The 26,744-nt window shown below is 43.5% G+C and overlaps 1 protein-coding gene across 6 annotated transcripts in view; it reads left to right on the top strand.

The window, feature by feature from the left end:
• PPP1R9B (protein phosphatase 1 regulatory subunit 9B) overlaps positions 1-26,744 on the top strand; it is a 43,066-nt gene that overhangs the window by 11,445 nt on the left and 4,877 nt on the right. For 5 of the 6 annotated variants that reach the window (XM_061555012.1, XM_061555015.1, XM_061555011.1 and 2 more), the window contains 9 exons: positions 13,776-13,908; positions 16,216-16,336; positions 16,834-16,938; positions 20,398-20,551; positions 22,643-22,723; positions 23,586-23,729; positions 25,100-25,153; positions 25,739-25,968; positions 26,443-26,539. In XM_061555012.1, coding sequence (XP_061410996.1) covers positions 13,776-13,908; positions 16,216-16,336; positions 16,834-16,938; positions 20,398-20,551; positions 22,643-22,723; positions 23,586-23,729; positions 25,100-25,153; positions 25,739-25,968; positions 26,443-26,539 — 1,119 coding nt within the window. The remainder of the gene's footprint in view (positions 1-13,775; positions 13,909-16,215; positions 16,337-16,833; positions 16,939-20,397; positions 20,552-22,642; positions 22,724-23,585; positions 23,730-25,099; positions 25,154-25,738; positions 25,969-26,442; positions 26,540-26,744) is intronic. The other variant, XM_061555016.1, reaches the window with a different exon arrangement.

The following is a 26,744-nucleotide window of genomic DNA, read 5'->3' as shown; positions in this document are numbered from 1 at the left end:
TCCTGTGAGTGGCTCCTACGTATTTGGCTGTGCGCAGGTGAACAAAGGAATGCAGGGCATGCTTTGGTATTGTTCAGTGGAAGAGGAAGGACTTGATGTTAAGTCAACAGGGATTGCTGACACTGAACATTGCGGTTTTGTTATTTCTCAACCCACACCCAGTACTGTATAACAGAAAATAAAGTAAATACTGTAATGATCATTGAGATAATTTTGTCAATCAGCTTCTGGTTTGAAAGCCACCCTCCGCATGCTGTGGCAGTCACGGGAGTTATTTGACCCCCATACTTCACGTTGATAGGTGTGGGTTGCTGAAGGAGGTGGGGAGGGAGCCCAGCAGTGGTTCAGATATCACTTCACCATTGATGTTAGCCGTGGCCAGAAATTGAGCTCAGGGCGCCAGTTTGATAGTGCAGGGTTCTAACTCACTCCGCCACTCTGTTCGTATGGCTCATATGTACTCATGTGTGTACAGTGTATGTACATTTGATACAGTGTATGCTGTGTACATTGTATGCATACAATAAAGTGCAGTAAACATTTCCTGTATGAATTGCCAAATTAAAATTCGGTACAGTCATAGTGGATACCCCCTCAATGAAGGAAATAATGTAAAAAGGGTTCTCATTGTGTTTATATAAAGCTGTTGTTTCAGTTGCTCAATTCTTTACAGCCATCTTCATAAGATATGGGCCTCTGCTGGAGCCTGCGTAAATATACAACAACAATTTAGATGTATATCGCGTCTTAATTCTAATCATCAGCCACAGTCAATCAACTGCTGGATGAAGGCCTTCCCAGGCCACCACCATCTCGCCTGGTCCTGCGACGTGACAATCCGTCTAACTTTCGATTTTAAGGCTTTCGTGACTGCAGGGATTCATCATCTTGGTTCTTTCGGTAAAGTCACGCATTGTGGCCGAAACGTCGTGAGAAGTATTTTATTATGTTTTATTTTTATTATTTTATTATTTCCCTTCTACGTGACTTTACCGAAAGAACCAAGAAGATGAATCCGTCTAGCGTCTGCATACGCGGAGCCGTTTTCGTCACTCCATCTCGGCAGTGGATGTCCTCTCGGAAGTCTTACCCTACTTTCGCTGCCCAGGAATCAATTCTACGTAAAATGCAAACGGTGTACGGTATAATCCACGTGTTAAGTATTCAATGTGAAATGATATTTCCTTGTCTGCTATTGACCTAACTTTGCAGCTTTGTCTTAAAGTATTAAATTAAATAAATCGCCAGTAGGTGAAGGTCTTCCCACGCCATATCATAATTGACCATACTTCACCACGCTGGTCAGTGTGAGTTGCTGAAAGTGGTTGGGTCACCGTGTTCGCTGACGACAGTAATCAACGCTCCACCCCAGCTTGGCCTTATCGATAACGTATTCATTTTCCAGCCATATGCATCGTCATCATCATCTACTGTATTTCCAGCCTCTGGAGGCTGCTGGCTCCATGGCTTTTTGGCTGTGCATTATGAATTATTGTCATATATATGCTGCTGCCTTGCTGCCCGTAATATTCCTCTTCTTAAATCTTGACTGAAAGCTATCGTGATTGCAGGAATTAATATTCTTTGGTTCTTTCGTTAAAGTCACGTAGATAGGTACTACGACGTTTCGATCACAACACAAGCGATCGTCATCATTCTGCAGTCACGAAAGCTTTATGTCAAGATTTAATTGCCTCTACGGGGAGGGTTTCCACTTAACTATAAGATCTTTCCTGATAACGATCGCTTGTGTTGTGATCGAAACGTCGTCGTACCTATATACGTGACTTTACCGAAAGACCCAAAGAATATGAATTCCTCTTCTTTCCAATGCCACTCTCACATGTGCATTTTTTCGTAGGCCTTCCTCACCCTCCACTTCCCTCTTATCATAGTGGCCAATGCCAATTGTCCATTCGTTGTTCACGTCTGCCTGCATCATTTGAGTGTAAATGTTTTCCTTCAGATTTTCTAAAATGACCTTTTCAATTATCAAGTAGGCTGCTCATTTGACTGAGGGCAGTGAAAATTGTAGGGGAAGTGGGGGGGAAGCTGGTTGTTGTCTTTGGGGTTGGGATTTGGAATCTGTGACGATCCTGCAGAATGGTTTGGTGATGGGGCCGGCAGTGGGCACAGCTGGGCCCCAGAAACGGTGTTGTGTGTTTGAGCAGCTGTGATTGTCCCCCTTTTAACCCTTGTGTCCCGGCAGTCCCAATTAACTATATTGCCCGGCAGGGCTTGCAAATTTACTCGGTAAATAAATGATGTATTAGCTCTCCACCTCTGTTGTAGCCGAGACACAATAAAAACGAATTTGAGATATGGCGTAATGAGTTTTAAAAAGTATGTCGTGTAAAAACAATACAAAGGCACCTGATGGAAATGAAGCAATATATGCATGGCTGACAGACTTGAGAGTTCAACACCACATCAATTACTGTAAATAATGAGTGCCTCATCAGACAAAGATGTACAAGAATGAGACGTAACAGTGAAATACCGTACATGCAAACGCTGATTTATGGACAAAAAAAGATACAATTGTGACCACAGGATCAGCTCTGCCATACAGAGCATGATTGGAAGGCTGATCCTTTTGTGCTTTGTGCTGTCTAGAAATCACCTTTTGTGTATATTAGCCTCCTTTTCTTGTGTTTTTTTAGGGATCTAGGAATGGACTCTTTTTCTAGATAAATGTTTTTCCCTTGAAATTGACAACATGTTTTAAATATGATAAAAAGTATTTTCCCCTTAATGTAATTTTCGCATTGGTCTGTGTGTTTTTTAATGAGGCGCGATGCTCCTGATGCATTTCATCCGATGCCTGTAATGTGACATGAGTTGAATTGACGGCCAGAGACACAATGGGGTCTGTGGGATACATAATTCGTGCTCAGATGGCATTATTAGCGCGTTTTTATTTTTTAAACAAGGGATAGTGCAACTTTTATGAACGGTAATTTGCATTCACATTATTTTTTCATGTAATCGTTTTAACCTTGTACAACGTTTTTCGTGTTTATTATTTTCTCATGCAACTTTCACGGCTGACTGTCATTTGTTGGGCTTTTTACGGGTACACTGTGCGCTGGATTTCTCGTAGAGAACAATAATGACCCCCCGTGACATCATTCCTAAAAGTAGGCCATTCACGTCAGAGAAATAACCCTTTTTTTTCTTACAAGATTTCAAACGACCTTTGGCGTGTAGTTTGCACGAAGAAAAAATAACCGTGCTTGCTACAGTCAAGCTACGTTATACAGTCCTTTATTTGGTGTTCGTGGGAAGTGATATGAAAGATGAGCAAGACAACATGTGCTCTTTTTTCCCCGAGAAAAGCGGATTGCAAGTCCATCAATAGCGCTGCCCTGTGAAAGCAGCAGAATGATCTTTTCATCAATCTCTCTTGTCCTCTACACCACACTCATTGTTTGTGCACTATATACATTATTAAAGTTGTTTCCTATTTATATACCGCGCCTGCGTCAACTCTCGTACGATTGCAGGGTCGTGTAATTTAAAAGCGGACCTTTTCCAATCCTGCAGCGTTTGCAGCTGTTTGAATTCTGCTTTACCGCATTAATAAAAGACGGCCCTAGGATAATCTGGGCATTGCGGATGGCGTGGGGCAATGCCATCTGTATAAAAGAGATACAATGAGCAAGCAGTGCCTGACAGCCACTGCCAATGGACAATTCAAATCGTGTAATCGATAGCTTTACTTAGAAGCAAGCTGTAAATTGCAGGGCACATTGAGTGTATTGCTTTTCTTCCTTATACAAGGTAGACTAGCATATGGGCGCTTGAGAGTTGTGTTGGTGAAAACAAATACAGTGGTTGTAATGCATTCCAGTGAAAGACATACTTGATATAAACCATTATTTTACAGCATTAAGCATAATAACAAACTTAACTGCAGGTTGCACAGAAAAGTAAGATTTTTATTGATTAATTATGTAAGCTTATAAAGTAAATTGTAACAATAGGAAAAACCTCAACAAATGTAAAAATTAACTAAATATATCAAATGAATATTCCATATCGAACCACAAACTTCTTTGTAATGTACTACGTTTGTTAAAATTCCTTATAATAGAAGTAAACGACAACATTCGCTGATCAGAGTCAGTGGTTGCCTTAACAAAGTCCAAACACCAAATGCATATGCTCTACAATTCTAAAGAAGGTGCAGACTTCCACAGATATCCCGATGACCACAATGCTGCCCAATGTTTGTCATTGTTAAAGGGGATTTCGTTAACTTGACACACAGTTGCCTATGCACAAAATGATTTTTAGAGCAGTAACTGAGATGAATAATGGGATGCACTTAGACATGCTCTTATAGTATTATGATGGGCCAATGTTCTCAAAATGGTTAGCTATCTCATATGATTCCATTTGAACATAGTGCAAATGTAACGGCAGTGAGATGATGGTGGTGTATACTCTTAGTTCTTTCGGTAAAGTCATGTAGGTAAAAAAAATGAAATTAAAATTAATAAAAATAAAACAATAAAAATCACGACGTTTCGGAGGCAACACAAGTCTCCGTCATCAGGTGGGACCGTCACAGCCAGATCTGGCTGACTTTACCGAAAGAACTAAGAGTATGAATCCTTGCAGTCACGAAAGCTTCAAATCTAGAATGATGGTGGCGCTTGCCACTGACCATGCAACGAACGTTTTGACTGTCAGAGATGAACGTGCAGTTGTTTCTCTTAATTTGACACCACCTTTGGGAATTGGTTGCCCAATGCCTAGCGACTTGATTCTCAGCTCTTTCCGGATGTACCCTTGTCTTAACATTGAATGCTCTGTCGCATTATTTTAAAAAAAATCTCTAGCAGTGAATGTGCCGATGACCCTATCACTCGGGATGCTCCCGATGTCGTGAAAAATATTTGGAAGCTCAAGAAGGTTTTTGTAGGCAGCTCCAAGTAAGGCAGTGCAGGGAAATCCACTGTTGTACTGTGGTACGCTGCAACATCGATGCTCCCCATCTTCGTTAACCCACGCTGACCAGCATGTTTAAGTATGATCCAATAATTCCCACGATCCGCATGGTATGGGAAGACCCTCAACCGGCAGTGGCTTGACAAAAGGCTGTAGATATACGTGTACATTAGTAGATGTAAACGCAGGCACACGTGTGTTTATATAACTTGTGGTGTAGTATTCGTTGTGTGTGTACTTTATAACGTTTCATAGAGTGAATGGGTGTTTTCAAAGAAAATATTAATACACGGTGGAGGGGAGTACGCGCACTCATACTTTCTGCTCAATCACACCGAGCAAATGCGTTCGGTCTATAAAGCGTCATCATGCACCGATATACGTCTGGTGCATCAAAGTGGCTCGGTAATAAAGGGAGGCACTGGCACTGAATTATAACAGAGCGAACTCGGGGTTTGTTTGAGGTTGCACCATCTTGTTCCGCGGCCTATCAAATCAGCACGGCGGGAAGTTAAATGAAAAAAAACACACAAACGCCTCGCACATGTGCACAGGCGATGAAAAGCTGGGAAGCTGGGTGGGGTTAGCTAACCAAAACTCAGGAATTAAAGTGTTTAATCTTCTAGAATTCAGCTCGAGTTCCATGGTTTTGGTGGTCATGGGTTGACAGGGGGGGCGGCTCCTTGTGCCTGTCCATCAGCTCTGCGTAGGAGGCATGTTTGTACATGGCCTGCGTGGGAAGGTCTGCCTTTAGCGAGCGATGAAAGAGTTTGGCAAATGCTGCCTCCTCGCAGGGTGTGGTATTGGTGCCAGACACATAACGCAAAACCCTATCATGAAGAAGAAGAAGGAGCAAGCCACTTACTTTGCCCGGGTGTGGATTCCAAAGAGGGGAGGAGGGCATTTCCATGTGTTTGCACAGCAGGCAGTGGCTTGCTAGTGACTTATAGTTTAACTTGGCACACTTACATGTAGATGTACAGACGTTTGTCAATCCACCGCTGGATCGAGGCTTTCCCTGTGCCATGCAGGCAGTGAGGGTTGTTTGACCATACTTCAACACTGGTGAGTGTTGAAGTATGGTCAAAAGAACCTCTAATGTGCACTACGCCTGTTTTTTGGCACTTGGCAGTCACCCATCCAGGCCAGCACAGTCCAGGCTCAACTACATCATCAGTGAAATTAATCTTATTTGATGCCACATGCATCCGTGATTCCTGTTATTTGCATACCCTTAATTGACGTATGCAACTGCCTATTGTCCGTACGCTACAGTTCACCTTCTTACCGGAACATTTGCACAGACGAGTCTCCTAAAAAAAAGGACCAAGTTCTTCTTGTTCTATACATCTCATAGACTGGAGGAAGTGACCTGGAAGTAGAGACAACTTCATCTCATTATCCAAGACCTTACGCAGAAAAGACCCAGATGTTGTGGAAAAGACATCCTTTTATCACTCGCTATACCACGTGGATAAAATAGCAATGTGCACGGATAAACATTGATCAGAGGATCCACCCATTGCGCTGTCCAATCAAGCAGATTAAGAGGCATTTTATTGTGTTGCGATGTTTTTTTTTACTAAAGTAGTAATTTTTTTTTACTTAGAATCGTGTTGGATTGTGAAACCCATGAGGTGATTCTGAGAAAAGCAATGAAGTTGTTTTGTAATGAGACGTGTTTAGACAAGTAAGCCTGAAACTTGTACACTGTGTTTATGGTTGCACGTGAATTGGCTGCGTTGGTTACGTGATGTTATTTTAGAGTTTGTGACAATGACTGATGTTTTGGAGCGGTGGTCCATTGGTTAACACGCTGCGCTGTAAACTCGGCGACCGGAGTTCAATTCCCAGAGATGGCTACCATCAGCTGGGAGGGCGGGTATAGATTTGTCCTCTTCTGGCTGAGGTGGTCCTGCCCTCTCCCCACTGACCAGCATTGTAAAATACGGTCAGAAGATGTCCCCATGCCTGACACGGCATGGAGAAGCCTTCGTCCATTGGTGGGGTGGAGAATAGCTGGATTACGTTACTTCATTAACAGTTACCCACCAAACGTGAACCCACCCTAGAATACCGGCCACAAATCTATACCTGCCCTCCCACCCCCTCTCTCGCTCACGCCCACATACGTTTCACAAGTTCAAACACACATAGGAAGCTTCATTAAAGCAGGGCACAGGTGTGGTGTGTATAAAACGTGCCCCATTGTGATGATGGCCATTGTCAGTCACAATGCTGGGCTGCGGTTTCTGTTTTTTTTCTTGAATGAGTGGATGGTGATAGAAGCTTGCTTGCTTCCTCTGCCAATTCATATTTGGGTCGTTGTTTGTATATGAGTAGAGTTTGTGTAATGTTTCACAGCTAGTTTCTTTTATTTTTCGGTCTCCCCCCCCCCCCGCCCCCACGATATTCGAAATGTGTTGTTGGCATCACGTCATGAAACTAGTAATCCATAAAGTCATATCACCACTATGTAGATAATTCTCCTTTCAAATGTGTATTTAACACTATGTACTCAGTACTATGGAACGTTATACCTATTTTTGCCATTCCAGTTACATAATTAGTTATTTTAACCCTATGGCCAGGCCACACGTACCAACGAGAGCACTGTATTATTAAGTCTGAACTTTCTCTAGGTTGGGAGTGACATTTAATACAAATGACTGTGAGCAGGGGTGTTTAAAGATTAATTACGCTCGGCGACATGATGACATGGCATTAACAAAAATCATGTGAATGCAAAAGTGTCCCTGAATGTTTGACTATACCCTTTCCCTGGTGAAGCCCTCAACGCATTTAAATGTATAAATAAAAATGTAAAATATATATATACAGCCAATTTTGATCTCAATTGCTCACGGGGGAATCATGTCATGAGACAATCCACTCAGATCTCTTGCGGGGGCTGATAACTTGTCTTCAAGAACGCAAGCAGATATCAGGGAGCTAACGCTGAGATCTCATCCAGTGAGCGCTGGTCCACACAGTAGAGGGCAACACTTCCCCGCCTGCTCTGCACAAAAGAATAATGTTTGTCGCATTGCAGTCACATTTTTATGTTTTTAAATTCTCAGAGCTGGAATTTAGCCAAATTAAGTGGAAAAACATAAATTTACGCAATTGTGGTTTAGAACCCGTCATGTGAGCGGGCTGACACCATGAACGTATTGCACTTGACAACTCGATTTCCTTACAGGCGGTCCCCTGGACGTGAACCCAGGTTCTCCGTGGTGTCAGTTCAGAGCTCTGTTCCTTTGAGCCACCCAGCCACCTCCATAATAGCATTTTTTTTTGCACCATTGCTCATAGACGGAATGTACACAGCACACAATGGTGTTGCTGTTCCCCACATCTCAGAAATGAATGGACATTTTGCCATTCTATGTGAGTGTTGCACGCCATACAATGCATTGCATATTTATGGTCCTGGCTATACAGTGTTTAGTAGATGATAGGGCAATAGATATATATTTTACTTGCAAATTTTATTATAAATGTTTAACAAAGGCTGACATCGTCACTCATTGCCTGCATAAGCGGTGTCAATATGCTCCGCCGCACTAACCTCTTTATCCTAAAATGTTTCTCCACTATGGAGTGTCCTTGCATTTAATTTTCCAAAAAGCCAAGTCGTCTCTCCCTTGGGGGAATGCCTCAATTCGTGGCCATTTTGCTGACATTTAAACAACACACACAGTGATCATATCTGGAGAGTAGCGTCACAGGATATTTCACACTGGCAAGGTAGTGGACACCATGTCTTGAAGGATGATGTGTTCTTTTTGAATTATTCCCAGTGATACAATGCAAGGTTAACCGAGGCTTTAGACTGAAGAAAGTGAAGTAATTTCCTGTTAGATACCCATGCAGTTTTCTCCGGTTGGTCAGAATGCTGCTTTTATTTATTGCTTGAGTATGTGAATTCTTACAATTTTCTTCCGTACTACAAGCTTCACATTTTGTTACGTAGACACAAGGGTTTGGGATTTAATAAGGATTTAATAGTATCTGCAAGAATGTGCAAGACTTCCTAACATTTGAGTCTGTGTGCGACATCGCAGTGCAAGCATGTGCAGGCCCCAATCCATTATTGTAAGAGCGAACGAGCCATTTGAGTTTTCATTGATTCCTGCTGAGATCACGGCTTATGATGATTGGTTCGGCTTAATTTGACTTGACAGAATGCAAATAGAAGAATGCCGGTGGAGTGCCCAAGTGATGGAGTCACAGCAGCTTCTCGTGGGGTACCGCGGTGGCGAGATGTTAACTACCTCGCCTGGTATACAGGAGCCCGTGGGTACAATACCAAACCTGACGCCTGTATATTTGGAGTTTGCATGTCTCTCTCCCCGTGATCGTGTAGATTTTTTTTCCGGGTCCTTTGGTTTTTCTCTCCACGTTTAGAAATATGCGTCGTGATTTTTATTTTATTTTACTTTTATAAATTTTTTAATGTTTTACCTACGTGACTTTACAGAAAAAACCTAAGAATATAGAAATATGCGTTTATGATATTTGGCTGCTATACATTTGCACATGATAAGCCAATTAGTTGGGCTTTAATTTGTGGCCAAGTGGCTTCTGAAAAATACCCATCAAGCTCAGTCGGGTCTTACCTGGTTAAATAACACATTTTAAATAGTTTCGTTTTTAGAGTGAAATTGAAATGACTTGGCAGTATCTGCGCAGATCAGTTCACAAATTATGCAAAACTTGCAGCCACAGTTTCTAAATGATTTTAATAATACATATGAGGGTGTTATTTTGAAGGTAATTCTACAGATGTTCACAAAATATTGCTTACTTATGGAAAAAAGTCAATAGTCTGATCTGTATATGAAACTGTGAAAGCACCATCACTGTCCTAACGTGGATGGAAAAGTCAGTTTGTCCGAGTAGGTTTGACACCATGGTCGTTTATGAACATTTTTCCCTTGTCAAAAAAGCTAGACCGAGCTTTTTAGTAACTGAATTACAGTCCTAATCGGTTGACATACCGTTCCCAAGTAAAATGCCACTTTTTAATTATAATGTACCAATGTTCATTCATTTTATAACGTTATCTTATAACGTGTCGTGTCTTACTGGCCGTTTGTTATTGTACGTGCTAAACATGTATCGTTAAGGTACAAGTTTTGACCAACTGTAACCGCACAGCACAAGGAAGTGGCGTGATATTGCAATTCGGCTGTTATAAATTTGGAATAAAAAAAAAAACCTCATCCGTCCTTTTTCTCCAGTCGATTCCACTTCGTGGCCTTTCTTATTCGGAAGCAGTTGCCGGCTGGGGTGCAGATTATACGAGTCGCTTAGTGCGGCGGACGCGCAGCTGTGGCCCCGGCTGAAAGCGGAAATCACGCGCTGCATCGATGGTGATCCTGCGTCGCGCTGTGACCTGCGCTGCTGCTGCTGCATGGGGATGCCGCCCTCGCCACGGCTATTCATTAGTCCTTGCACGTCCCACCAAGCGCAGCAAATCCGACAGTGTTCCTTTCTGCCAGTGGCCACCGCCCCCCCTCTTCCCTCCCCCCTCTTCTCTTGGCCTCTTGGCATTTGTGATGTCGTGTAAATTTAGCATCGGTGTCTGTGGGGAGCAGAGGAAGAGTTGACTCCTCTGTATCTTGGCCTTGTTCGTCTCAACATGAGATGTGAATGTTATGCAAATTATCATTCCCGGTGGAACTATAGTTTTACGGATTTACCTTGCAAAAGAGACATTAATGTGAGCCATTGGGTTCTTACCTTTACCTGAAAAAAAGCTAATGACAATTAAAGTAAATCCTATATACGCTGTATGATTACTTAAAAAAAAAAACGGAATAAGTGCAACATCCAAATGTTGTGTTAATGTTCAGTAACTAATATGCCGGGTGAGCACAGTGGCACAGTGGTTAGCAGACCCTGTGACTGTAGTTACATTTCCCGGCCACGGTTAATGTCACTGACGAGTGATATCTCGTGTGGCCCTGGCGCCTCTCTTCACCATAATGACCAGCGTGATGCAGTACAGTCGGACATCCCCCACGTCTGTGAATGGTTAGTATTAATGTTATTAACAATATGCCACTGTACATTAGATGTACCTGTATGCTTACCGCTCCGAACGCACACACGAATAAACATCCTGTGTTCACACTCTATATATACATAGGCAGTGCAACACTTTATAAGGTACGCATAATGGGCAGAATTGATTGCCCTGGTTTATTTGAGCGCAAGGAATTAGAATCAATGTTGTCTGGTAACACACTCTATTCTATTTTTGTTTTATATACAAAGTGTGTTCCAGAACGTTTCTGGCCCTTTAATGCAATCATGTTGATTTGAGTCGACGTTCATTGGTGCAAACGATCCTGCATCACGATTACACGTGGGGCATGTTTTTCAGCCCTTGCCATTGGCATTTTGGAAGGCCTCCTTTCTACTTGTGCCATGCATCTGGGGCTTATTTTGTCTAAGGAATAAAGCCGCTCTTCACAGTAATATTCCAAAAATCCAGGCCTTCATGCACTTACAGATGTGAATGGCATTCTTACAGCACTGCATCACAATGCCATCCTTTATTACCAGCAGGCAACCGTCTCCGTTTGGGGGGGAAGAGGGGTGGCAGGGGAGGGGGGAAACTCTTTTATGACAGATTGTCAGTGCCCATTTGTAGAGAGGGACTGTACCCCGCGTGGGATGCGGCTGCTAATTTTGGGGAGTTCTGCTGAAACCCTCCTGGGAAAGAAAGCAGAATCCTTCGTCGCCGCCGATGGCCCAGTAACCGCGTGAATATAGACCTCCGCCGTCGACGCTTGTTTTCCAGGGTGCCCATTTCATTTTGGTTCCCTTTCTGGATGCCGTTGCATGGCAAATCCCAGTCGGCCGATTGGTCAATGGCAAATCACAGGTGATTGGTCGGTGATGGTGAAAAACATACGCACCTGTGTGTGTTTGTAAATAATTGCCCCCTGCGATGCTTCTCACTTTGGGGCTCCTGAAAACAACCTTGACCCCATATTGCTATCTTAATTTTGGAGCTTTCGTGACTGCAGGAATTATTCTTTGGTTCTTTCGGTAAAGTCACTTATAAAGATAAAATAATAAATTAAATAATAGCATACGACGTTTCGATTACAACACAAGCAATCATCATCAGGTATAAATGAAATAGCAACAAAAAATTTAACCAGAAAACTATAGACAGACATATAAGCAGACAGATATCACCAAGATACATAGAGAGAGTAACACAGGTACAGAGAGGGAGATCGTCTCTGTGGGGTGGCCTTAAATATTGCTAGTCAAGGTATGCCCCATTCGTACGTTGTATGCACCGTACATAGCCAACCGTGCTGATTGGAGGTGCGGCGGAAGGACAACAAACACAAACAAAAGAATAATCCTTCTTACGTTGACTGGACATGACACTGCTAAACATGCCCAGGGCTTAATTTCAGCTGGGTTTGTTCATGTTGGCAACTTGGGAAAATATTTTTGCACCTCTGATTAGCATGGTTGGCTACATACGGTGCAAAAGAAGTGCAACATACATGCAACATCCAGTATGACTCTTGCTCTGGCTACGAGTTTGTATCAGCAACTCGGGAAATATCCTGTGAGATATTAAGCCCTGCCTGAGCATACCTACCTGTTAGGAGAGCGTGAAAACCCCGTACTAGATCAGCAGGGTGAATGTGGCCTTGAGATGGGAAGTCTGGTTGTGAGCTCTTTGCAGGGCTCGTAGTAGGTGTGGCGCCTTCACATCGTACGTTCCACGAGCACAAAGCCGAGGAGAAGGCGTTGTTTCACGTGTGCGAGTCTGGGCCCAGACAGGGGCTTGTTAAACGTCAACGTAAACACGCACGTGTGCCGTTTTTTAAAGCTGTTTCACATATGGACAGAATGACATTTCAATGTGGTAATGATTCTAAATTTGTTATCAGCATGCCAGGTATTTCCTTGGAGCAGTTGAGTCTCGGGAGAGATTATCTATAGTCGGGTGCAACGAGGTTTCAGACTCTGCAAGCATTCATAAAAAAAAACTGTCGGTATTTCTTTGTAATTCTGTGCATTTGGCCCAGACCTAAGCACACAATATCCTACACTTTACATAAAATAAAATAAAATATTACGTTTATATAAAAAAAAATCTAAGTGTTAATTACATGACTTGGTTCTTAGAGTTCACTATCAAGGAGATGAGGTTCAATTGTTTGAAAATGTGTCCATTTTACAAAGAGGAGAAACAATTGCTGTGAGTAATCCTACCGCGTAAGTTTTCGCGATTATGCTGCATAGCTCTCCGATGTGTTTTCAGGTTGTGGACCATGAATTGTTGGGCATGGAGTTGCAACTTAGAAGCTCCCAGAAAATCAAGAAAAAACGTCAGGCATCATGCCAAACAAACACGTGCTACAACCCAAAAACACACCGGAGTGTGTGCAGTTTATTTAAAGCCGTGCACGGACATGTATAGGTGCTCGTTAACAGCACTTGCCCCAACGGTGTGTTTTGGCAAGACGGGGGATCGTTGTCTGTTATATGCATGTTGAACTTATTTAGCATCGTATGTAGCCAACCGTGCTAATTGGAGTTGCGGGGAAAGGACAACAAACTCAACACAAAAAGCAGTTCTTAAGAAATCAAATATTATAACATGAATAACAAATCAATAATTCAGTAGCGTCATCGATACCTTGATAGATAAGTACGCTTTGTTGCACTCGCCGTGGGTTTCTGTCATGTTTTAAAATATATATAAACCCCCGAGGCGTTTAGTTTCCAGCTCTGATGCTGAAACTCGGCGCTGCCTCCCCGTGCCCCCCCAGGTGTTCAGCACCTTCTCCAACGAGGAGTACGACCGGCGCAATGAGGACGTCGACCCCGTGGCGGCGTCGGCCGAGTACGAGCTGGAGAAGCGCGTGGAGCGCATGGACCTCTTCGAGGTTGAAATGGAGAAAGGTGCGTTGTCGCACCTCGTCTTGAAAGAAAAGCGTCGTCATCGTTATCATCATCCTCATCATCAGCATCCTTCCGTCATTGGCATTATCATCGTCATGGGTCACCTATTGTCGTTGTCATTTCTACCAAACATCAACATCATGAACATCAGCATCGTCATACTCTTTGGTTCTTTCGGTAAAGTCACGTAGGTAGAAATAAAATAAAAAAGAAGTTTTATCAATTACCTTCATTATTGCTATTGTCAGAATCATCTTCACCAATGTCAACATCATCACTATCATCTATCATCGTTGCATCATCAATCATTATTAATTTCAACACTAAAAAATGCTATATTGTATGTGATGTTCTCAGTGATTCTAAATGCCCGTATTCATGAATGAATGGCAACAGTTTACTGTGATTCTTAATTTAACAATTAACTCTGGTATATACTGTACAATTAAAAGTTCACCATCAATCACGACCTTTCAACTTGGGCATTCATGTGGAGAATTGTAATGTGAGCTGCCAGTCATTCGTATTGTTAAAATATATTGTGTCATTCATTCCATTCTAATTATGGGTCATTACATTAGGAACGATAAGTCTTCTCAATTAAATAAAAATTCTGTTTTGCACAGAATTCTCAAGCTCCCGTCCATAACCACTGCATTCAGCTTCAGTATCCGCGTGCCCTTTCTCATACTTTATGGCTAGCTATTTCTGAAAACACATCACAATTCTTGCCCAGAATTGTCAGCCTGAATACTAGGGGATGAGCAACGGGGCCAGTGAAAGGAGGGGAGAGAGGAGAGGTGGTTAGCGATCAAGAGGCACAGCTTGGTGTGAGATTTGAGAGGCAATGAACCACATTGTGGCTGCATCTCCCACTGTCTGCTGCAGACTTGTCATTGCTTTTATCATTTGTACTCTCGCACGGCATGCTTGGCCTTACATTGAGAGACAGAAAGAGAAGCACGTGTATTCGAGAGTGTATGCAGGTAAATAGTGCAGAAAGCCAAATGGGCTTGGGCAGGACACCTTCAAGAAGGGAATGATGGCCGATGGTCAAGAATAGGAGACGTTTCATTCCTTGGCAGTCAAGAAATTGAACACATCGGAGAGGGTCCACTCGAGGAGGAGATGGAGCAATGAAACCACCTCGTGTGTAAGTGCTAAGTGGATTATTACATCGTAGGATCGTGGCTGCTTGAGACGGCTCTAAAACTGCCTTTGGCCGAGCAGTCAAGGCAGTGAGCATGCACCGTATCAGAGTTGCAAAAATGCTTCCACTTGCCCGACTGGTGGAACCGGCCTTCCTTTTGTTGGGTGTCCGTGTTGTGTAGGTTTTGCAAGATGCATGCAAGCTGATGAATCATTAATCGGAGCCCAGAGGCCACGCCTAACAATGGCCACCTGTGAATCCTAGCATGGCTGCTAAGTCATTAACAGTGGAACACTTTTTGACGGCAAACTTCAAAATTAAAACCGCTTTCACTCCCCAATGTCATTGATCAGGAAGAATGAGGCCCTGTGACTTGTTGATTGTAACACCCTTGATTGGTTTCTTGTCATTGAAAGCATTCCATGTCGAGGGATACTATTAGAACTAGGTAACCCAATTAGTTAAGTATTTCATTACTCTATTGATTGTTGTTTGGATTACTCGAATGGTCGGATAGCACGAAATTAGTAAAAAAAAAGTCTCATCGCTGTTCCCACGTGCCTCTAGAATGGAGGTGATTGGATGGGTTTGGTGACATCATCGGCATCATCAGCCACTACCCTTAAAGGGCGCCCTAGTAATCAACCAGAAAAAAGTAGCCATTTACAATGTTTTGTCAATTAATTGACTTAATTGATTAATTGTCTCAGCTCTAGATAAAATCACTTGAGGTTTTTTTATACAAATGACCCGCTGTCGCAGCTGTGACATTGCTCACGGCGCAAGCAACTCGTCGCTTGCCAGTGATAGATTGACGCGCGGGTTCTCATCGAGTGCCTCCAGAGACCTTCGCCCTGAGCATCGTGCATCAGTGAGGGAAAGAGCATCACGGAGAGAGGAAAAGCACCGCAGCCAAATGATTCGCATAACCTCTGCGACATGAGTGATCCGGCACACTTGAACACAATCCCTCAAGCGATATGTTTGTCACGAAAGCAACGCTTGATACACCGCTGCGTTAATATTAGTTATAGTAGATGTGCTTCCAGTGTTACTTTTTTTGTATGCATGTTGAACTTCTTAAGCACCATACGTCGCCGACCATAGTAATCGGAGGTGCGGGAGGGACGACAAACTAAACACTCTTGTTTATTTAGGCGACGATGGCTTGGGGCTGAGCATCATCGGCATGGGGGTGGGAGCAGACGCCGGCCTCGAGAAACTGGGCATCTTCGTTAAGACAATCATGGAGGGCGGAGCAGCGCAGCGCGACGGCAGGTAATGACCGTCTCTCTGGCAGTGCATCACACTGTGTTCATGGATAGTATTGAATCACTGTGGTTTTGTCATTTACCCAATTTTATTCCGGTTCTGCTTTTGATCACCTCACGAGATGAAGTGTCCATTTAGAGCTCTTGCAGAGCATTGCATCATGCTGTGTTAGAGAATGGCCTGTGGAAGGTAACATCACAGAACTACTTCTGAGATCGCTTCAAGTGACCTATTATCCACATTCAAACCACTGTGATTTTGCACGTGCCTAGCTGTAGCCAAATGAAATTTACACATCCTTGTTTCTTATTTGTAGGTCATCGTGGATAATCCACACTGCTTAAGCTTTTTTTTTTACAGGCACACTGGTATGTTGCTTTTTCATGACCAAAGCTCCGTTTTTGAAAAAGCAACCCCATCCTGCTCTGGCATGAGACATTGTTCTCGTACGTTGCAAAAACCTTTCGCCGCCCCCCACCCCCCCCCCCCTCATGTTTCCGCAGGATCATGGTGAATGACCAAATTGTGGAGGTGGATGGTGTCAGCCTTGTCGGGGTCACTCAGAACTTCGCCGCTACCGTCCTGAAAAACACACGTGGAAATGTGCGGTACGCTTGCCCCAACTGAATTATTCCTTGCGTGTTTACGTCTCCTCCCCCTCATCGCAGGATAGCGTGTGACTGACGAGTCAAACCTCGCAGGGTGTCAAGCACGGCCTTGTGCTGAGTCAGTTCCCTTTTTACGGTTTCCTGTCAAGCGGGTGGTAGTTTGAGCACCACGGATGTCCCAGGGACATTGTCCTAATTTCCTGATGCGCCTCCTGGGTCGTGGTGTATAGCGGCGCCTGTTTGGCATACGGTGGCCGCCCTGCATCCTGTCGCGTTTGATTCGTGGAATGCTTTCCTGATCCCCAGTTTAGCCATGGAGGTAAATTAACTTTCCACATGAAGTTAAATGTCTGAGCTGCTCTCCTCTCTTGGCATGCTGCCCCTGTTATCAGATGCTGTCACTGAGCTTTTAATGTAGGCCTGTTTAATCTATCTATACCACTAAGTTGTCATTAATTATTGTTGTTCATAATACAGGTTTTTTTGGGTTCGATCACGTAAATATAAATGTGTCATTAAACCTGACACCACCCGACACTGCCAATTAGTAAAGTTTGTCATGTAAACGGAACATTCTAATTCGTTACTCGTACAACACACCGGTGTGTTGGAGAGCAAATCCACAACATTTACAATCTGATTACAACGTTTGGCCATTAATTATAACTGGCATCAGGTTGATGATAGTAACTAATTTGGCATGTTCTGTTTACGTAACAAACCTTACTAATTGGCTGTGTCGGGTGCTGGCGGGTTTAACGACACATTTATATTTACGCGATCTAACCCAACAAAACTGTATTATGGATGGTATTGGCCGCAAAAGCCTACGTGTTAAATTATTGTTGTTGCTGCATTAGATTAAGTGCACACGTGTTTGGACTTGGCATTAACTCGCTGAGAAATGCAGTCGTTGTTTGCTTTGTACGCTCTGCACCTGTACAGCCTCTTGTTTTCACATCTCTGGGCTGGTAACAAGCGCTGGTTGACAGCCTTGCGATGGTCGCTGTTATTAAGCCTATGCAGTTGAGTCAGAGGATGGGTAGGGTAGCAGAGTTGTGTTACTTCCCTCGATAGATGTCCTGACTTTTGATGCCCCAGCTAAATAAACAAGTCACCGCTTTCACATGCCCTGTCCAGTGCCCCTTGCTGATACCAGGACCCATCTGTCCATTCACGTCTCTTGGTTTGCCCAACCGACCCACCCGCACGCAAATCTCCCATTAGCCAGGGCTCTGGGGGATTATGCAAATGCATGCGTTTATTTGTTTATTTACTTATATTAATGTGTGTAGTTTGCCAATGAGAGCTTTTTATGTAGCTTAGTTTCCTAGCCAAATAAGGAGAAAAAAACCCTGCTACTGTGCCGGTCTACGCTGTGTACGGCACCAGCTTGCGCACACAATCAGCGTAGCTGCGTGAGCACTGTTGTTGCCTCTTCCAATCATCCTCTCTTGTCCGTCTGACCTGCATTGGCATCCCATAATCTGAGATTTGTACAACAAAAGTACTAGAAAGTGTCGAGATTTTTTTTTTGTGGCGAGACATACGATTTCGAGCAAAAACCTGCCCCCACTCCCTCCACACTTGTCACAGGTTGGCTCTTGATTTGGATATTGTGCCTTCCCTGGGCTGCCCTGGTTCTCCTTTGTATTTTCATTTCAACTGGATCCGAGTGAAATGCAGAACCACCGCACGGTCTGGTCCTTCACTGCTTGAGTATAAAATGCGTTATGGAAACTTGCCCTCTTCAATGCTGGCTTGAACATTACTGTGCCCCCTGGGCTTTCAGGAAAAATTGTGTTTTTGTGGTATTTTATATATTAATAAATATTACACAAAGCGTAGCGAAACAATTCTGCAAACATTTTAATTTGGGAACTTCATCTTGCAATGCTAAACGTAGCCTGCTGACATTGTAATACTTTAATATGATTTACGAATTATATTTATTCAGATTAGAGTATTTTGACAATTTTCTAAAAACAACATTACGTATCACATTTGCACTGCAATATTTTACACTCCCGTCGCGTTTACGATAATATGCGTACTCTGAGGCATATATGGTTATTTGTGCGGAAAGTTTCAAATATCAAACTGAGCATTTGGGGTTTCCCTTTAAACACGAGACGGCTGCTCATTTCCTGAAACTGAGCTCCGCTCGGTCAAACCCTCGTTTTGGCCACAACGGTGGCAAGGTGAAGCTGATGTGCCTTTAGCAACCTCTTATTCGGAACATCACTTCCACTGTACCTGGCCTTGCTTTGGCACAGCCAGTGTTTTGTCCGTAAATTAATAACAAGAACCAACAGTCGGTAAGAGTACATGAACATATAAAACAGAGTACGCTCATGACAACAACCCCTTGTCTTTGAGTAGCTACCTCGCGTCAATATTTAAATAGGTTGTTTTTAATGGAGTCTTGTTGTAAACAAGGGCAGTGGTACCACTTAAAACATGGTTGTCCGCCTCAAGCAAGAGTTTAAAATAAATAAACCACGAGTCGCTCATGAGCTGGGCTAGATTCTTTAGTTGGGGAGTTCTGCTGCGAGACATGGTCCGTAATTTTAAGCAGCAGCAGCAGCAGATGTTGTTGGTCAGCATGTAATGGAATAGATAGCCTCCATGCCCGATATCTTCCTTTCACAAAGCATAGGCCTTGCAATGGTGTACGTTGGCATGAGGGTTGCTGCTGACGATACCGCGATACATCGTACGGCATGAGATCCACGATAATCGTATCGTCTGTTTTGCTAAATTATGTTAGGTGGCAATTATTGCCGCTCCATTGTTTATTTCATTTCCTGACAAAATATATATAAAAATAGCAAACTTCAGTAATGAAAGATGTAAATATCTATTATCAATTGAAATGAGTACTTTGCAAAATGTTTTTTGGAGTAATTGATGTCATGCAAAGCAATGTGAAGTCATAATTTTCATTGTTAATTAAATGATTAATTAGTCATTATGTATATGTGAACTACAGATTATAAATTTGTAACAATTATAAAGACTTGCGGCAGGCTTGTTTGGTGAACTGCAATTCAGTAACCTCTTTTTCGTACTCAAAGTTCAGAAAAGCACAAAAACTTTTGTTTGCAGAGTTATGGGGAACTGATATTGTGGTAATCGTCATCGTGAAATTTGGCATCATATGTAAGATTATATCGCGGAAACGCTAGTTAGCACATGTTGACACGGACTACTGAGTCCTGGCGTGCATTAATACATATCATTACATATCTGTTGATTGTTTGTCATGTAATTGTAATGAGTATAGAAATATGATCAGTCTAAAAATAATCTGCCCGAGTCAACTTGCGCTTTGGGGCTTTGTTTTTTTGCTTGCACATGAGACTATCCCGGTCTGTCCGAGCTCTCACCTGGTTAAACAAAATAACCTTGACTTGATATTGGTGCGTACCGTGACGGTGGCGGGGGGGGGGTGTGCAGATTTCGCATCGGACGTGAGCGGCCGGGCCAGGAGAGCGAGGTGGCGCGGCTCATCAGCCAGACGCTGGAGCAGGAGCGGCGACAGAGGGAGCTCCTGGAGCAGCAGTACGCCCGCTACCACGACAACGAGGATGATGATGACGAAGAGGAGGAGGTGAGTTGGGATGGAGCTCGCATGGGGCAGGAACACCGCACAACTTATCGATTGGCAACAGTCTCGTTTAAAGCCGCCTTTTTTACGCGGTAAGCCACTTTTGCGTATCGACCATCGATTCCTGGGGAAGTGAATTTCCCTTCCTTCTGTAAACCTAACACTTAGCTCCGCATTACTGTGCAGGGGTTGCTTCACCCATTAACCTCCCATAACTGTTTCCTCCCCCGTCCAGGCCGCTTCGTTTTCTCTCAACGTGGATGTACGTTTCAGTCTCATTTTTCTCCTCTCTTGAGACACGCACATACACTCCACTAAACGCCCATCTTTGCTGCCATCTCTCATATTAACCCCCTAACCGTGAGCGAGGGGAAATATTGTCGTGCCTCACTGTCAGCTCTGTGTTGGAATGGTCCTCCAGTCACTGTGGGTTCATAGGCAGCTGCCCCGTTCTATGCTCACGGTTGATCCAGCTCTTAATATTCAGATGTCATCATTGGCTCTTCCATGGGTTCATCATTGTCCATTATTGCACTAATTTTCAGGACGGTCCTGGCAAGTTTTTAAAGTAAGTGGTGACAATTGCCATGTATATTCCTATTGAGTAAATTGGGGGTAATTTTCCAATGTAGAAAATTTGGAGCATGATGTCGGCACACAATGGCCCCATTCTTGTGATTGATGTCAAAGGATCTTTAACATCCACTATGAAGCAGACGGCCGCGAATGTTTCTGGTTAAGCCACTCGATTCGAACTGTGAACCTCTGCAGTGAGTGATAAACACAAAGCCTGTTGAGGACATGCTGCTTTGGGCTACTGGGATATTTTTGCCATGCGCTCATGCACATCCCTTTTATTACAGCCAATGCAGACCATGTTACCGTAAGTGAAGTGAATAAAACCATTCCTTTTTTCCCCATGGGCTCCCTTTTAAAATATCCTTTTAATCTCAGTGGCATCTTACTCGGTAGTAAGGAAATCATTCAGAAAAAGTATTGCTTGTTGGTGAACAATATTTAATTTGGAACTCTTGCCAACAGCAGTGCATCACCACATGACAGGTCCAACTTCAGGAATGTAATATCACAAAACTACCCCCGAGAGCCCTGCAATTGCCTGTTATCCACACCAGGGGTGCTTATACTTTCTCACATACCCTGTGGTGCTCGCGATGTTCATCACTTGGTAACCAAACAAATATTTTTTTGAACTCTCAGAACTGGAAAATATATTAAGGAAATTGGCACCCTATCGCCCAAATGAAATACCAGTCCACCACTTTGTCCTGCTGTATAACAAATAACGCCAAGTGCCTTTGTGCTGGCTCAACATTACTCAGGACCTGTTAGTCCTGTTGTGCATAGACTGCCGGCTGTCATCTCGGACAGTGTGGGGCTTTTTAACGCTAAGCCATGGTTGGAAGGATTGTAAACAATGATGGTCACAAAGAGGCTTTTATGCTTTGAGAAGTGCATTTTGAATCTGCACCATCTTGTGTTTTTTTCTTCCACTTTTGTATCCAATGTCATTTCCACAATACCATAAGATGCTGTTCTTTTTAATTCCCTGCATCATTGTATGCTGATCCTTCATGCCTTTATCTTATATATTGTGTTTTTTTAATACATGTTTAATAATCCCTCAAGTTCACATGTTTCAGTGGGGAAGGAGCAGCGGTGCAGTGGTTCGCTCACTGATCTATGACTCCAGCGATCCGAGTTAAATTCTTGGCCACGGCTAACATCAGTGGCGAGTGATATCCACACTGGTCCTTGGTCACCTCCTTCACCATGACGCAGTGGTGACCAGCTTGATGAAGTAGAGTCAAACAATCCACATGACTGAAAGGCAACGGGAGACTTCTATCCAGCAGTGCATTAATAAAGTGCTGCATATTATGTATCATTCATTCTCTGATTAAATTGTTTACCAAAACTTGTTTGCATTTAATTTGATTCTGTAAATCTTTTTTTTATTATTGATGTAAGAATGCGGTAATAATCGCATTCCATATAAACCCTCCCGTTCCTTCTTTCCCAGTAAGTCGATGACTGCATGTGCTCCTCGTCCCTCTCCATCCCACCCGCTTGTAGTGGCAGCAACTAGCCTATGGCTGCTACGACCGAGACAACGGCAACAACAATAACAACAACAATAATCGCAGGGGGATTCAGGTTTGTGTCCTTCCACATAGCGCTCGCCCGATATCTGTGTCTGTGCGATGTCTTTGCTTCTGCCCTTTCTGAATCTAGGAAATGCTGGGAGCTTTCTATGGCGATTTAACCCTGCTAATCTAAATTCCTTTTCAGTGCTTATTGTGCTCATGGTCTTCCCTCGCAAATGGTCTGCTGTGCGAGTATTCGCTGATTGTTACATTCTCATGGAAATTCTATGAAATGGAGGAAAACCTTCCCATGTTTGCGTGAGTGCTTATCATTGGTGGTTACTAACAAATTGTATTAAAATGGAAGTTATGCTAGAATCTGTTTGTCTAAGGCAGGGGTGGAACCTATGGTGTGCGGACTCGACACGGCCTACAGCCACACAAAACTTACCAATCCGAAAAGGCCCACAAACGATATTTGTTCATCACTGCAAGCATCATGGCTGCACTATATTCAACGCTTAATGTTTGTTTGACCACCAAAGGTATTTGAAAGTCTGGAATAAAACGTTTCTCCACCCCTGGTCTTGGACATGCTGGATGGAATTACTGGGCTGACTCTTTTGCTTGACATCGCCATTGTTTTAACCTTTCGGGAAATGCGCAGAACGCTGCTGCCTCAGTCCAGAAAATGCTGCCTCCTGTTTGTCGTCGATAATTAACGGCGCTTCTCGCCGCGGTCCCATGGAAGCTTCTCTGTGGGGGCATTGAGAACGCGACGCACGCTGCGGTGACCCCACAGGCGTGCGCACGTGCACACACTCGCCCGCAGCCACGATGCCGCGTTTAACGAGTTTGAATTCGTTGACTGTACGCGCCAAATTGATCGGCGGTGACGGGCGACAATAATAACGCGGCCGTGCCGTGGGCAGACGGGCGAGTACGCGACGGACGAGGACGAAGAGGGTGCGGACGCCGGGAGGTTGGCCATCGAGGTGTTTGACCTCGCCGAGGGGGACGACATGCTGTCGCCCAGCGAGATGGACACGAGCACGCTCGCCCGCAAGTTCCAGGAGGTGAGGACTCGCGTGCTTAATCACCAGCCCATGCCGCTAATTTCTAAATTGAAAACTCATTTCCTTAGAACAGCTTTTTGTGTTTAGTTTGTTGTCCTTCTCCCCCCCACACTTAAGGTTAGCACGGTTGGTTATGTAGGGTGTGAAATAAGTTCAACATACATTCATACATGCTAAAACCATATTACTTGGAATGCGCCCTGTCTTAAAAACTAAGTATGGGTGGAGCCTGAATATATAGCCCTTGTTTGGATGACCATTATGGACAAGCAGGCTGTCATAGGGCTTGCAGGACTCTGTTCTGGGTAGTAGTGGATAGTGCAGCAATTGCTATTGCTCTTCTGTACTTGTGTTGAGTAGTTCCGATGGACGTACTCATAGACAGAGGTAAGTTAAGGGCTTCTGCCAGGGTTTATTAAAGCTGTTACAATATTACACAGGGTGCACAACTCCCAGGGGCTAGGGGTCCTACTCTGAGTCCGGGTCCCTGCCGGCTAGCTCCGGTCTCTCTCTCTCGTGTCGGATCGTGGACTTTGCCGACTCCACCGACCGGAGAGAGAAGCACCTCTACGGCTACCACCGGCTTCTCCCCAGACTCCCTATTCGATCCCTCTCTCTACCCCTGGTTCCCTCTTCACCCTGCTTACTCTACCCGTTCCCACAGTGACCCCGCTTACGTCACGGGGTCTCCCCCTTAAGTACCCTAGGAGACGTGACGTCATGTGCACTGTCCAGCGCGCGTGACCCCACGTCCCGTGACGTCATCGCACTGGACAGCGCACACGACGTCACTCTCCTCTACTCCTCTACACTTGTAAGCTCCTACACTTGTGCTCTCTGCCCGCATTGATCAGCGTAGTGAAATATGATCAATTAATCCTTACAACCTGCACAGATGTAGGGAGGCCGTCATCCAGCAGTGGATTGACAAAGGGTTGTGTTGGTTTAATGTTCTGCAGCATGACTGTTACTATTGTCCTACAATTGCTACATGTACGATGGGAGATTATTGGGAATTTTAAATGTACAATGTTTGTGCTTACAGGCATACAAGTTGGAATCAAACTTTGATGCTGCATTGACAGTGGTGCAAAAGCATAAATGACAAAAAACTCAACACATTAGTCAATAACACTGCCTAAATGAAGGACTTTCCCAAAATGTTGCCTATAATATGTATTTAGTTTTAAGTCCACAGAGTTATTAACCAATGTGTTGACTTTCAGGTTTGAATAGAAGCCCCTTTTGTTCTGAATAAAATAACTTTCAACCTTAATTTTCTCATTCTGTAATTTTGTCAGAATATCCCTGTTTATATAAGGTAAAAGCAGAGTTTTATATTATTTTTATTTGCGACATTCTATTTCCAGCTGAGGATCAAACATGCTGTCACGGAGGCTGAAATTTCCAAGTTAAAGAAGAAGGTTGGACATTATTTATTACTCGTTTCATTGATGATATCGTTGACATTTGTGTGATAATATTAAGGATTGTCTTCAATATTACAAATCCCAACATGCAAGTGCCTTAATAGGGCTTTGCTTTACTGAAGAAAATGAAGCTACTGGTAACTCTCAATTGTCTGGGGCAGGTAGGGATGGCCTGGATAAAACACTGGTAATGCAAAACATACGTAAATTAGGCTATAAAAACTATATTTATCGTTTACTGATGTAGAATGGGGATAAAGGCGTGGAATGTGTCATCTATGTGTTTTATTGTTTCTTAACAGCAATCGTTTTACTTTTCTAAAATGTATGTGGTTACATGAGCCCATTGAGTCGTTAAGCCTCTATCAGTGAGGAGCCGGTTAATAACTAAGCCAGTGCTGGTAAAGGGCAAGGATAAGCCGAGTTGATCAACATCGCGGATAATCTGCACATGGATAATGGGGAGTTCACTGTAATATAATGAAGGATTTCATCGTTAGTCAATCTGTATTTTTACTTTTTACTTCCCATTCGCGTGCATGGTGCTAATCCTCCGATCCCTGGTGCGTCTCCAACCAGCTGGCGTACACCGAGGATGAGAAGGAACGTTGGGAGAGCGAGCGACTGCAGTTGCAGCAGAACATGGAGGAAAACGCCGAGCGCATGAGCAAGCTCGAGGGGTACTGGCTCGAGGCACAGACGTTGTGCCAGAGCGTGAACGAGCACCTCAAAGAGAGCCAGGCCCAGTACCAGGTGCTGGAGAAGAAGTACAACAAGGCAAAGAAGCTCATCAAGGAGTACCAGCAAAAGTGAGCCTGCGCATTCCACAACTCTTTTTCTAAATTACCTTTGCCAGCCGATGAATAAACGCGCACGTGCCTGTCTCGACTAGTCTCGGGCGCGGTGGTGTCCTGCCTGCGTGGGTGTAGCCTGATTGTCTAAAGCCCGAGGTACATTAGAGACTGCTGGGGACCTTAAACAAATGCCATTTGAGAGGGAATTAGTGCGATGCAACTCTAGGGCCACACACCATTTGTGTTACAACTTACATTGTTTTGTGTGGCCAATTTTATGTAAACGATTTGCTTCGAAATGGAATTTCTCCTGCCTATGAATTCAAATGACATAGCAATGCAAGAGTGTGACAATAACCAATTGGATTTCTAATACAGGAATATATATAATTAGTTAATGTATTAAACACTAGCATTCATTTTAGAAAATGTGTTGTTATGCAAGTGTATTTATTGAAAGTGTATTTACTGTGATCTGCTTTTTCTCAGGGAAACTGATTTTGCTAAGCGCGAGGAAACGCAGAATAAAAAGCTTTCGGAAATGGAAGATGAGTTTGGGAAAAAAATACAAACTCTGCAGAGCCGGGTAAGGGCAAGCACTACCAACGTTTGAACATAAAACATTGAATACTTTCTACAGTTTGTCATTTATGTACAGCTTCCTATCTTGAGTAGCATACCATCTTTGTTTCGTATCTCAAGTCGAGAATTTTCTGTGACAATGGATAGTTTTTTTTTTGTTCGACAGATACTGACAGTATATGTTAAAAAGTATGTTTAAATATTTCATG

The sequence above is a fragment of the Lethenteron reissneri genome, chromosome 20 (genome assembly GCF_015708825.2).
Source record: "Lethenteron reissneri isolate LAM-NWPU_2019-01 chromosome 20, ASM1570882v1, whole genome shotgun sequence".
Lineage (NCBI taxonomy): Eukaryota > Metazoa > Chordata > Hyperoartia > Petromyzontiformes > Petromyzontidae > Lethenteron > Lethenteron reissneri.
The sequence above is the reverse complement of the archived record's forward strand: the minus strand, read 5'-3'. Positions and strand labels throughout refer to the sequence as shown.